The sequence below is a fragment of the Thalassophryne amazonica genome, chromosome 12 (assembly GCF_902500255.1).
Source record: "Thalassophryne amazonica chromosome 12, fThaAma1.1, whole genome shotgun sequence".
In the NCBI taxonomy this organism is placed as follows: Eukaryota; Metazoa; Chordata; class Actinopteri; order Batrachoidiformes; family Batrachoididae; genus Thalassophryne; species Thalassophryne amazonica.
The window spans coordinates 58,203,531-58,217,864 of NC_047114.1; the positions used below are offsets into that span (position 1 = coordinate 58,203,531).

The window sequence follows — 14,334 nt, forward strand, 5'->3', positions numbered from 1 at the left end:
ACTTTCCTTTTCGCTAAGGCTTATAGTTAGGGCTGGATCGGGTGACCCTGGACCATCCCTTGGTTATGCTGTTTTAGACGTAGATTGTGGGGGGTTCCCATGATGCACTGTTTCTTTCTCTTTTTGCTCCGTATGCATCACTCTGCATTTAATCATTAGTGATCGATCTCTGCCCCCCTTCACGGCATGTCTTTTTCCTGGTTTTTTCCCTCAGCCCCAACCAGTCTCAGCAGAAGACTGCCCCTCCCTGAGCCTGGTTCTGCTGGAGGTTTCTTCCTGTTAAAAGGGAGTTTTTCCTTCCCACTGTTGCCAAGTGCTTGCTCATAGGGGGTCGTTTTGACCGTTGGGGTTTTTCATAATTATTGTATGGCCTTGCCTTACAATATGGAGCGCCTTGGGGCAACTGTTTGTTGTGATTTGGCCCTATATAAGAAAAAAGTTGATTGACTGATTGAAATTCCGCAATACATACCCTTAAGCTATCTTCCCTGAACTATCTGCTGATTTATGAGCTTCACTGATAATGGAATAAATGAATATTTATATTGATTGTATTTACAAAGAGGAACCCTGTACCTCCTTCCTGAGTTAAGTAAAGTATATTCAGAGTGCAGAACATGAGACTCATCTGCCTTTTTAGTTTTTAGTCTCTGCTCTTTAGTGTGCCACTGGTATCATGAGGGAGGTTGAAACCAGGTGAACTGTCCACAGCAGTAAAAACTGCAGCCCGTTCCGTATAAAGCAGTGAGATCACACGCAAGATAAAAGTCTCCAGTGGAGATGATGGTCGAGCAGTGGTGGATGTAGAAGGGGGGTTGAGGGAGTTGCAACCCCTACCACCCCCACAACTTTGAGGTGCTAACCAAAGGTGTGATTAAAAGAAGGTGAAAGGTTAACCAAAGGCTAATTGATGAATGCTGTTCCACACAAAATTAGATTTCCTGTATTTAAAATATTGATTATGTATTTCTATTCCCATTATTTAAATGCACGCCCCCCCCCCCCCCCCCCCCCCCACACACACCTTTCACCTGGTGGATGAATTAGAGTCCTGTCAGAATTAGATGGAGAACAGATGACGTGGACTCCTATCAGAGTTGGATAATGAATGGATGAATTGGAGTCCTGTCAAAGTTTGCTTATGAATGGATGAATTGGAAACCTGTCAAGAGTTGGATGATGAATAGAGGAATTGGAGTCCTGCCAGTTAGATTATGAGTTGGAGTCTTGTCAAGGGTTGGATGATGAACGGATGAACTGAAGTACTGTCAGAGTTAGATTGTGAATGGATGAATTAGAATCCTGTCAAGAGTTGGATGATGAATGGATGAAATGAAGTACTGTCAGAGTTAGATAATGAACGGATGAGTTGGAGTCCTGTCAAAGTTTGATTATGAATGGATGAATTGGAATCCTGTCAAGAGTTAGATAATGAATGGAGGAATTGGAGTCCTGCCAGTTAGATTATGAGTTGGAGTCTTGTCAAGGGTTGGATGATGAACGGATAAACTGAAGTATTGTCAGAGTTAGATAATGAATGGATGAATTGGAATCCTGTCAAGAGTTGGATGATGAATAGAGGAACTGGAGTCCTGCCAGTTAGATTATGAATTGGAGTCCTGTCAAGGGTTGGATGATGAATGGATGAACTGAAGTACTGTCAGTGTTAGATAATGAATGGGTAAATTGGAGTCCTGTCAAAGTTTGATTATGAATGGATGAATTGGAATCCTGTCAAGAGTTAGATAATGAATGGAGGAATTGGAGTCCTGCCAGTTAGATTATGAGTTGGAGTCTTGTCAAGGGTTGGATGATGAATGGATGAACTGAAGTACTGTCAGAGTTAGATCATGAATGGATTAATCAGAATCCTGTCAAGAGTTGGATGATGAACGGATGAAATGAAGTACTGTCAGAGATAGATAAAGAACGGATGAGTTGGAGTCCTGTCAAAGTTTGATTATGAATGGGTGAATTGGAATCCTGTCAAGCGTTAAATAATGAATGGAGGAATTGGAGTCCTGCCAGTTAGATTATGAGTTGGAGTCTTGTCAAGGGTTGGATGATGAATAGAGGAATTGGAGTCCTGCCAGTTAGATTATGAATTGGAGTCCTGTCAAGGGTTGGATGATAAATGGGTGAACTGAAGTATTGTCAGAGTTAGATAATGAATGGATGAATTGGAATCCTGTCAAGAGTTGGATGATGAATAGAGGAATTGGAGTCCTGCCAGTTAGATTATGAATTGGAGTCCTGTCAAGGGTTGGATGATGAATGGGTGAACTGAAGTACTGTCAGTGTTAGATAATGAACGGGTGAATTGGAGTCCTGTCAAAGTTTGATTATGAATGGATGAATTGGAATCCTGTCAAGAGTTAGATAATGAATGGAGTAATTGGAGTCCTGCCAGTTAGATTATGAGTTGCAGTCTTGTCAAGGGTTGGATGATGAACGGATGAACTGAAGTACTGTCAGAGTTAGATAATGAATGGATGAATTGGAATCCTGTCAAGAGTTGGATGATGAATAGAGGAACTGGAGTCCTGCCAGTTAGATTATGAATTGCAGTCCTGTCAAGGGTTGGATGATGAATGGATGAACTGAAGTACTGTCAGTGTTAGATAATAAATGGGTGAATTGGAGTCCTGTCAAAGTTTGATTATAAATGGATGAATTGGAATCCTGTCAAGAGTTAGATAATGAATGGAGGAATTGGAGTCCTGCCAGTTAGATTATGAGTTGGAGTCTTGTCAAGGGTTGGATGATGAATGGATGAACTGAAGTACTGTCAGAGTTAGATCATGAATGGATTAATCAGAATCCTGTCAAGAGTTGGATGATGAACGGATGAAATGAAGTACTGTCAGAGTTAGATAATGAATGGATGAGTTGGAGTCCTGTCAAAGTTTGATTATGAATGGATGAATTGGAATCCTGTCAAGCGTTAAATAATGAATGGAGGAATTGGAGTCCTGCCAGTTAGATTATGAGTTGGAGTCTTGTCAAGGGTTGGATGATGAATAGAGGAATTGGAGTCCTGCCAGTTAGATTATGAATTGGAGTCCTGTCAAGGGTTGGATGATGAATGGGTGAACTGAAGTATTGTCAGAGTTAGATAATGAATGGATGAATTGGAATCCTGTCAAGAGTTGGATGATGAATAGAGGAATTGGAGTCCTGCCAGTTAGATTATGAATTGGAGTCCTGTCAAAGGTTGGATGATGAATGGGTGAACTGAAGTACTGTCAGTGTTAGATAATGAACGGGTGAATTGGATTTTATTAGATTAGATGATGAATGAATGAATTGGAATCTTGCCAGTTAGATTATGAATTGATGAATTAGAGTCCTGTCAGAGTTAGATGATGAATGGATGAATTGGAGTCTTGTCAGTTAGATTATGAATAAACTGAGTCCTGTCAGAGCTGGGTGATGACTTGATGAACTGGACTACTGTCAGAGTTATATGATGACTGGATGAACTAGAGTCCTGTCATTCAGATGATGAATGGATGAATTGGAGGAGTGACCACTGAGCGCCAAAAACTCGTGCTCAATGTCGGCCTCATTGCTCCTACTGAATTAAATTTCAATTTCTATTTATTTTCATTTATATAGCGCCAAATCACAAAAGAGTTGCCTCAAAGCATTTCACACAGTTAAGGTCTAACCTTACCAACCCCCAGAGCAACAGTGGTAAGGAAAAACTCCCTCTGAGGAAGAAACCTCAAGCAGACCAGACTCAAAGGGGTGACCCTCTGCTTGGCCATGCTACAAACATAAATTACAGAACAATTCACAGAACAATTCATGGACGAATATACAAGAATTGCTGTTGGTGCACAGGACAGGAGGGTCGCCAACACAAATACAACTCCCATCTCTGGATGGAGCTGCACCTTAAACAGAGAGAAAAAACAGAAACAGGCATCAGAAAGACAAAAAATACTGTATAATTTGCCAGCATTAAACAACAACATAAACAGAGAAATACTAAGGTGATCGCCGGCCACTAGTCCTAAACTTCACTAAAAGACCCAGAATTTAGGTAAAGTTTAGGGCTGCAGCCTGCTCCAATTGCTAATAAATGAATTAAAAGAGTAAAAAGCGTCAAACAAAACTGTACCAGTATGCTAGCCATATGAAAGGAAAAATAAGTGCGTCTTAAGTCTGGACTTGGAAATCTCCACAGAATCTGACTGTTTTATTGACGCAGGGAGATCATTCCACAGAACAGGGGCACGATAAGAGAAAGCTCTGTGACCCGCAGACTTCTTATTCACCCTAGGGACATAATGTAGTCCTGCACCCTGAGAACGTAAAGCCCGGGCCGGTACGTAAGGTTTAATTAGGTCAGCTAGGTAGGGAGGTGCCAGTCCATGAATAATTTTATAGGTTAGTAGCAGAACCTTAAAATCTGATCTCACTGGGACAGGAAGCCAGTGAAGGGATGCCAAAATGGGTGTAATGTGGTCGAACTTTCTGCTTCGTGTCAAAAGTCTGGCTGCAGCATTTTGAACCAATTGGAGAGCCCTAATGCTAGACTGCGTTAAACCAGAAAATAGAACATTGCAGTAGTCCAATCTAGAAGAGATAAATGCATGGATCAGGGTCTCAGCATCAGCCATAGACAGGATGGGACGAATCTTCGCTATATTTCGCAGGTGGAAGAAAGCAGTCCTAGTAATATTTCTAATGTGGAGGCCAAAAGACAACGAAGTATCAAAAATTACCCCAAGGTTCCTCACTTTGTCAGTGTGATGTATGACACACGAGCTGAGGCTGAGCGTTAACTGGTCAAATTAATGCTGATGTCTCACTGGACCAAGAACCATCATTTCAGTCTTATCGGAGTTTAAAAGTAGGAAGTTTCTAGACATCCAACTTCTCACTACTGTAAGGAAATGTTCTAAGGATTTTATGTGAACGAGATTACCAGCAGTTATCAGCATGTATAACTGAGTATCATCTGCATAGCAGTTAAGGTAATCCCAAAGCGCCACAATATGTGCCCAAGGGGTGCTATATAAAGGGAGAAAAGCAGGGGGCCTAAGATAGACCCCTGTGGAACCCCAAATTTCATGTCACTAAGTTTAGAGGTAGTGTTACTGTACAAAACACAGTGAGAAAGACTGGTCAAGTATGACGTCAGCCATGCAAGGGCACTCCCAGTAATCCCAAAATGATTTTCCAGCCTATCAAGTAGAATATGATGATCCACTGTATCACATGCAGCACTGAAAAAGTTTCACGCCACATACACACACACCTGTGACAGGACATTCTCTTGGTTGTTCAGCTCTTCCTCCAGGGGTTCGGCGGTTGTCTCCTGCGTTGTCCCCGCGAACAGACGCTCTCCTCCCCGTGCGCTCTGCCCCGCTTTGGCTCCGGGCGGAGCATCCTGCTCCTCTTTCCCCACTGCTCCGCTCAGCGGGATCTTGCTGTCCGACTCCACAGCGTCTCCTCTGGCAGGGAAAAGTCCACTTAGGACGCAGCACAGAACCAGAACTCTGCGCCACATTTCTGTGCGGATCATCAAGCGCCAAAACGTCAGGCAGAAGAACGAGGCAGGCAGTCAGTTTAAGAAATAAAAGGCGTTTGAAAGCAGACAGGAGGGTGTAAAAACAGGTTCGAATCTCACCAGAGAGGACAAACTGCCCACTCGTGGAAAAACGTTTGCAGAAAGGACAGCCTGTTTGTTTGAAAGGAGGGTTTAGAACTTGAGCTGCGTTCACATTACTAGCTGAAGTGGCTTCAATCTGACTTTTTTTTTGGTGCTTGCATGTGATGCAGCGCACACTTTACCAAATTACAAGATATATGTCCTAAATCTAGTTTTGTTAACCCTCCCCACATAATGTGGTTGTTCAACAAATAATTGGTTGAACAAAATATACAATTAATTGTATTGTATTTTACAGTATATTCTGTTTATACAACCAAGGTATGTGAGACGGTTGACAGAACTAGATTAAGTGAATATAGCAGAGTGTGAATATGCCAAATCAAACTATTTGATGTGAGATTTGGGCTCCTTACTGCTTATGACACATATGAACATTTTAATTTATGCATTTTTCCTATTAGTTTCCTTTGTGTATGTGCTCAGATAAGATTCAGTTCTGATTTCATTCTGCTATGTTACCACCAGTGATGACATAGAAAGAAGTATTCACACATTTAGCCTAATTAGTTCATGCTAAGTATTCACACATTTAGCCTAATTAGTTCATGCTAAGTATTAACACATTTAGCCTAATATTTACAAACATCAAGCTAAATATGTAGCTAAATTTTGAGACAAATATGCACCTTAATTTTTACTTAAACATTTAGCTAAATATTTAAATATTTCAGTAACTATTTGACAAATATTTAGCTAAACATTTATATACTCTAGAAATGAATGTATATACAGTTATTTTTAACAGTAGATAACATATGGTTACCCCAAGAGAGAGGGAGCAACCAACAAAATCCATCCATTTTTTATACCCGCTTAGTCCAGTTAAGAGTCATGGGGAGCTGGAGCCTATCCCAGCCATCATAGGGCATAAGGCACCCTGGACAGCACGCCAGTCTGTCGCAGGGCCACATATAGACAAACACATTCACACCCTCAGGCACACCTACGGTCAACTTAAAGTTCCCAAACCACCTAACCTGCATGTCTTTGGCTGTAGGAGGAAGCCGAAACACCTGGATGGAACCCACACAGACACGGGGAGAACATGCAAACTCCACACAGAAAGGGCGAGAAGTGATCCCATGACTTTCTTGCTGTGAGGCATTACTGCTAACTACTGCACCACCACAAGAACAATATGTACAGTATAACTATTTTTAAACCAATGTGGTAAACACATTTTTTTTAATATGAAATATTACAGTTTTCAACCTTCATCTCATGATGAAGTGAGCTGAAACATGAATTGAATTATCTTGCCATTTTTACAGATAAATGGGGAATTTATATTTCACAAAAAAATTTATAAATCACAAAAAAGTTGCCTCAAGGCACTTCACACAAGTAAGGTCTAACCTTACCAACCCCCAGAGAAAACAAACAGGCAACAGTGGTAAGGAAAAACTCCCTCTGAGGATGAAACCTCAAGCAGACCAGACTCAAAGGGGTGACCCTCTGCTTGGGCCATGCTACCGACAGAAATTACAAAACAATTCACAAAACAGTATAGAGGAAATGTTGCCGGTGCACAGGACAGGAGGGTTTCCAAAGCAGACACCACACCCATCTCTGGATGGAGCTGCACCTCAAACAGAGAGAGAGAAAAAAACAGAATCAGGCATCAGAAAGACAACAAATACAGTATAATTTGTCAACATTAAGTAACAAGAAAAAACTAAATACTAAGGTGATAGCCAGTCACTAGCCCTAAGTCAAAGTGTCTAGGTTTGCGATTGTCCTGCATTAGGACTAAGATGCAGGCTTTCACTGACTTCCTGAACTTGGCCATGAAAAATGTATCTGCATGCAGTAGAAGTGTTGCACTTGTAGACATTTACTGGTCTCGGCAGTGACATTCATGTCTCTGGATTCTCGGCTTTTGAAACCAAGATGCCTGGAAAGAGCTTGTAGAGTCATGACATCTGTGGTGTGGTGGATGTGGCGATGTGCCGTGCCAGCAAATGCTTCCACACCTGACGTGAAATTAGTTGTTTTGAAACTATAATGACATTTTCTGTCCGGTGTTTTGCGTGTAAGATCGAGCCCTTGAATTTTCATTGCCAAACTTACTGAATCTTTAGAGGTTTGTTTCAATATTTGATAATCCATTATAAGGGAACACTCTTTTCTTAAGACTAATAACTGACAGAGAAATTCTACAAGTCAAGCCAAAAACAGAGTTCCCAAATAAGTGATCCATTTGGACTGCAGTAGTTTGAATTACAAGTCAAAGGTTGACAGGACTCCAATTCTTGGACTCTGTAGGCCTGGCCTTATGTGGGACAAAAAGCAGACAAAAACAGCTTTATGTGAGCACATATTTTGTCAAAAATAATATTTCCAAGCACTTATAAAGTGAGACTATAATTATTATTTTGTATATAATTATTCTTACAGATTGCATGTCACTATCACACACTGTAGCAACACAATCCAAATTATTTCAGGAATGTGGTCCAGGTTATGCTGATGATGATGTGATATAATCTTGCAAATAGTTACCCTGTGCCTCATGTACCAGCAGGTGGCCCTAAAAAGGAAGCTGTGATACTTCTGGTCTTACAGTTGGAGAGATGAGTTGTGTCAAATGTGGTCTGGTTTTTTGACAGTCCCGCCCATTTCACAACACATATCGAGTCAGAAGAAAATAAATGAGCTGAACAAAAACCTCTTGACATGCTGGAGAAGCTCTGATACTCTGAGTTTACATGTTTGCATGTGCGTGCTAAAATAACTGAATTAATCTTTCTGAAAGCCGTCTCAGAGGAAAACAAAGAGAGACATTATGGGAGCATCATCTTCTGGCTTACTGGACGAAGTCAAAATCAGTCACATCAAAGGTAAAATACCCAGATTGCTGTTTTTAATTCTCTACGTACTGATAGCTTGTTGGTCAGAATTGTTTGTAAGAATTTAGAATTATGCTTCTGTGAAATCTTAGCTGCATTTGGAAATTTTATTTTCCACAGAGATAACTGTGAATAGAAATGAGAGCCATAGAAAGTAAAAGAAAAGACCAAAAACTGTTGTTCGCATCAAATGATATTATTCTACAGTATATTTTACAGTATTAAATAATCTGTTCCTGAGAGTATTTGGTTCCACTCAAGATTGTGTGACATACTGCAGCTTAGTGTGAAATCACCTATAGCACAATTTGAAATCAACTACAATATAATGTTCAGTCAACTATAACATGGTGTATAATCAACTTTAGTTTGAGCGGCTGCTCTCTTGCTTTCACTGGGGGTCACCACAGTAGATCCAAGGTGGGTCTGTATGTTGATTTGACAAAGGTTTTACTCTGGATACCCTTCCTGATGCAGCTCATTACATGGGGACTCCACGTGGGCTGCGAACTAGGAACCTTCCACATTGAAACCAAGCATACTTGGCCACCACCCGTCAGACTTCAACTTTTATTCAAAGTTGATTTAACACTACAAACTGGATTATGTAGAAGAACAGTATTTATAACAGCAGTATTAGCAGTAGTTTTAATAAGTGTTATTAATTTGAGGTAAGACCTTTGTTTGTTGAACCAGTGGTAGCAAAAACAGTAACAAGAATAGAATAGAATAGAATAGAATCTTTATTGTCATTGCACATATACAACGAAACTTGCCCTTTGCATTTAAACCAACCTAATTACAGTTAGACACAATCTAACCACTAGGAGCAGTGGGCAGCCACAGTTCGGCACCTGGGGACCAACTCCAGATGTAGACGCTGCCTTGGTCAGGGTCAGAGAAAGGAGCAGACCCTAAATAAGCATGTTTTTGATTGAAACCTGAAGTTGAATGAGACCTGATTCGTAGCCCACACCTTAACCAACCAGTAAGTTCTGCTAAATGTTATTCATTAATGCTCTTCGTTCAGTGCTAAATGTCCACATCAAAGTTTTAAGTGTGAAATTTCATATTTCATGGCCACAAATTGGAAGTGTGCCCCATTTCTAAATAGGTATGATGTACATCATGGTAGGGATGGGTGCTGATGCCACTACATGTGAAGGAAATACACCAAATGCTTGCCATATAGCATCAATCACCTTGTGAAATCCAGTAGTCCTCATATTATTATTATTATTATTAGTAGTAGTAGCATTAGTATTAGACTCAAAAAAATTACTTTTTGTATGAACTCAATTCAATTATGTGTAGGATTTTCATCTAATAAATATATGTAACACCAACTCAAATAAAGCACATCCATGCAAGATAATTCAATTTAATTTAGTTGGAACTACATATAATTATTACATGGAAATCCAGTCCAATTATTATTATTATTATTATTTTTATTTTTTTTATTTATTTATTTATTTTTTTTTACTGCTGCTACTTTGTAGATTGACATGCCTGGCTTTAAATCAAATGCTGATTGTCAAATGCTGATCAATAAAATTACTTTTAAAAATTACAAAATACAGAAGCGTAAGTACTTTCTTTGCCCATTTCTGTATGTATGTGGCCATTTCTAATCATACTATTAGCTCAGCTTCTTCCTGTCACTAATCTCCCTATTAAGCTAGTTTTTTAAATTACAGCTATTTCCGATGATTACAATCTGTGTGTGTGTGTGTGTGTGTGTGTGTGTGTGTGTGTGTGTGTGTGTGTGTGTGTGTGTGTGTGTGTGTGTGTGTGTGTGTGTGTGTGTGTGTGTGTGTGTGAACAGAGGTTTTGAAGAGCAGCTTCATCAACATGCGGTCGATGTGTGTGTGCAATATTTTGACAGACTTCACGCATCAAGAGCAAACTTGTTAGACAAGGTCAGCTCACTAGACAAATTTGACACTTCCATTGTAACTGTGGTCACCAGCGGGCAGAGTCTTGTGTGTGTGAGATATCTTAAGAAAGAGTTTATGTGCCAATGTGAACCTTGATACACAAAGGCTCCTCACTAAAACCTTGACCAAATCTGTGTTTGCATGAATTTCAGTTCTAATTTTGGCAATCGGGGATAGAATTTGTTATGCTGTATGTCTGAACTGCACAAAGTCTTTCCATAGACTAGAGTATAACTTGGTAAGACCTTGCACTTGTTCAAGGTTGGGCTCCGAGTTGCAGGTTAGGGTGGGTATTTTCCTTGTTTCTAGTTTATACAGCTTTGTTCAAAATAATATTAGTGTGTTTAAAAAGTGAGGAAAGCTCAAAATCTCTATAATAAGCTTTTGTTTCCATGAACACAAATGCATTGGGAAGACTGTATATTCTATTCAAAATCAAAGAAAAATGTATCAAATTTGTTAAGACAAATGAATATTAGAGAACTGCTTCACATCTGTGTTGCATGGAGTCGACCAACTTCTGATGAACAGGTATTCCAGCCCAGGATGGTGGGCTACCTTCCACAATTCCTCTGCATTTCTTGGTGTTGCCTCAAAACGGCATTTCTGATGTCACCTCTCAAGTTTTCTATTGGATTAAGGTCCCAGGATTGGGTTTGCCTCTCCATAACGTTATTCTTGTTGGTCTGGAACCAAGATGCTGCTCACTTGCTGCTGTGCTTCGGGTCATTGTCTTGTATTTTGATGTATTCAAATTGATCCATCATCCCTTGTGTGTGATGAATTCAGTTTTTGGGGGTCGTGTGACAAACTGCATCCTCTAGACCCAAAAAAAAGAACAATTTTGCTTTCATCAGTCCACAAAATGTTGCTCCATTTCTCTTTAGCCCAGTCAATGTCTTCTTTGGCAAATTGTAACCTCTTCAGCACATGTCGTTTTTTTACACAATGGGACTTTTTGTGAACTTCTTGCTCATAGTTTGGCTTCACATATATGTCTACTAATTGTTACAGTACTTACAGGTAACTTTAGACCTGCTTTGATCACCCTGGAGCTGATCATTGGCTGAGTCTTTGCCATTCTAGGTATTTTTCAATCCATTTGAATGGCGGTTTTGAGTTTTCTTCCACAGTGAACAGTGTATGGAACAACTCATTTTATTTAGATTTTCATATAGAAATGCAGTACAACCAGCATGTACAATATTTGCTGTCTTCGTCCTTAAATAAGGGCCATCTGTAAGGGTGTATAAGGGTCACAAAAAGAAAAATGCAGACATTGGTTTCTTTTTTTTCTTTTTTCTTTTTTTTTTTGAACAGCCTAATATTCCCTTTTCTTCATCTTCTGTAGAGTAATAACAAATGTGACAATTTTTCTTCATGTTTTGATTTGGAATCGAATATGCAATATTCCCAATATATTTTTGTGTATTTAAATAAAAGCTCTTCTAAGGACATTGAGCTTTGCTCAAACACAGCTGTATCACCCCGGAATGATTTTTGACATATCAAGACCTTATACACACATGTGTCCTCCAAGGATCACTATTCTACTTGTTGATCTAACCAGCCTCTGCTACTGGTGGCATTGCTGACTAATCCTGGTCTGTATGGTGAAATCTTTCAGAAGTTACTAAACCTCAAATTTAGATCATCTGCTGTAGTTTGTGAAAGGAAGAGCATCCACCTTTAAAATCCTGAGCCAAAATTCTGAAAATTACTTCAGTCTCACACAGAGGTGGGAAAAGATGAAATTGAGGAAGATGATGGAGATTTTACATTTGGAAGTTGATACACAGATTCACATTTTGTAGTAAATGTAGTAAATACAGAATGTAAGGGTGATGGTCTTGTGGTTATGTGACGGGTTTGAGACCAGAGGCTCCTTGGTTCAAACCTCCATCGGGCCGGAAAGTCACTAAAGATGCTTGGACAAAGTCCTTCATTTCTAAATTGCTCCTGCTGTGTAGCGAGTGGACAGTGCGCGTGTGGATGTAATTCAATGTATTTCCTTTATATAGCGCCAAATCACAACAAAGCTGCCTCACAAGTAAGGTCTATCCTTTCCAACCCCTAGAGCAAGCACACAGGCCACAGTGGTAAGGAAAAACGCCCTCTAATGATTTGAGGAAGAAACCTCAAGCAGACCAGCCTCAAAGGGGTGACCCTCTGCTTGGGCCATGCTACCGACACAGCTGACAATACAAATATACAGGAACTTTTTGGGAGTCCATGCTGGTGTACAAGACGGTGTAAAGTGATTTGATCTTCTGATTCAAATGGAAAAGCACTGTGTAAATGCAATTTTATTTCCATTTTCTGCCATTTTATCATGACTTACATGTCACTAACTTAAATTAATAAATAAATCTAAAATTAACTATCTTGTAAATGCTGAAAATATATGAATGGTGGTCAAATGCCTGTAGGACCTGCAGAATTATAGAACTGAATGTGCCAGGACTGAGCCACCAACAGGCATGATAACAGTGAGATGAGGCAGAGGTTTGGATGAACGAAGTACTTTGGTTTCTCAATCAACAGGCCAAGGGTCACGAGGCCGCTGACTGTGAGTCATCAGATCACAGATTCTACACTCAGAGCTGAGAGGCGACAGATAGAATCACTATTACACCAAATTATATGGAGCCATGAGAAATTCTGTTTTAGATTGGGCCACTTAAAAAAAATCCATCTGGATTAGAGGCTGTGAGAGTGCTGATGCTGAGAGAGAAAAAGAGTGTGTGTGTGTGTGTGGTGGTGTGCGTGTGTGTGTGTGTGTGTGTGTGTGTGTGTGTGTGTGTGTGTGTGTGTGTGTGTGTGTGTGTGTGTGTGTGTGTGTGTAAGGGAGGGGAGCACATGCATACACATCCATCACTGGCTTTATATAAGGACCAACACTGTGCAGAAGGAAGTGGGGAAGAGAGATTTAGCTGCCTTTTGCAACAGGCCACAGGGACACTGAAAACTAGGCCACAGTATCAAATTGAGCCGTTCAAGAGTGGGGATTTGTATAAGGCGGCGAGTGAGATTTCCTCTCCATATTTAGTATTGTAGATGTTTTCTGCTGAACATGTCTTTTACTTTTAGATTAAAGAGTCTAATATTACAAAGCATGGATGACACAGGCCACCAATGGAATTTGATTGGCTACCTCACTGTTTGTTGTAAACTATGATTGGCTCTCTAACTCAGTCGGAGGAGAGACTTAGATTAAACTGTTTGATAAGTAACGTGTCAATTATATATGTAGAACTGCAGAAGTCATTGTTCATCATTTTGGTCATTTGGGTTGGCACAGAATTTGGCGAGAGACAAATAATCTGTGCAGAAGTGCAAAATGTCCACAAATGCGTCGTTTTGAGTCAACATTTCTGAAAGCTGTTAGGGAAAGAATCAGCATTAGACAAGTGTTTAAGATACTCAGCTCAGATATGTCGGGTACATCAGAGTGGGTGGGCCTCTGCAACAGTTTTGAACAATTAGATCGTTGGTGAAATTACATCCTGCAAAGATAAGCTGTTTCACTCTGAAATACCCCACATTCTAACACAGGCTTTCTTTAACTGACTGTAATTTTCACACTAAAGCTAATCCGGCTATTTGGCTGGTGGTTTTGTGCAATAAGGTACATCCATGTATGCCTAAATGCAGTTTTTACCTTTACAGCGGTACATGCGACATGACTGTATTGCGCTAAAATACACATTTGTATGTTCTTGCCCAGGAATTGTTGACTCTTCGTTCCAGAGTTTTGGTGTGTTTTACCGTCAGCAGTATTCTGCAGCCTACATCGCTCATTTGCACCAGGAGGTGGAGCCTAAAAAGGATGGGAGGAGCCTTTTGCTGACTCAGAGAG

At 40.1% G+C, this 14,334-nt stretch overlaps 2 protein-coding genes across 2 annotated transcripts in view; one reads left to right on the forward strand and one right to left on the reverse strand.

The window, feature by feature from the left end:
* olfml2bb (olfactomedin-like 2Bb) overlaps nucleotides 1–5,658 on the reverse strand; it is a 34,413-nt gene extending 28,755 nt beyond the window's left edge. The window contains 1 exon segment of the mRNA XM_034183719.1: nucleotides 5,268–5,658. Within this exon segment, the coding sequence (XP_034039610.1) occupies nucleotides 5,268–5,536 (269 nt within the window). The 5' untranslated portion in view covers nucleotides 5,537–5,658.
* A 2,656-nt stretch (nucleotides 5,659–8,314) lies between these two features.
* Nucleotides 8,315–14,334, forward strand: part of LOC117522117 (protein Niban 1-like) — a 29,972-nt gene continuing 23,952 nt past the window's right edge. Inside the window, exons 1-2 of the mRNA XM_034183497.1 lie at nucleotides 8,315–8,526; nucleotides 14,203–14,333. Coding sequence (XP_034039388.1) covers nucleotides 8,472–8,526; nucleotides 14,203–14,333 — 186 coding nt within the window. The 5' untranslated portion in view covers nucleotides 8,315–8,471. The remainder of the gene's footprint in view (nucleotides 8,527–14,202; nucleotide 14,334) is intronic.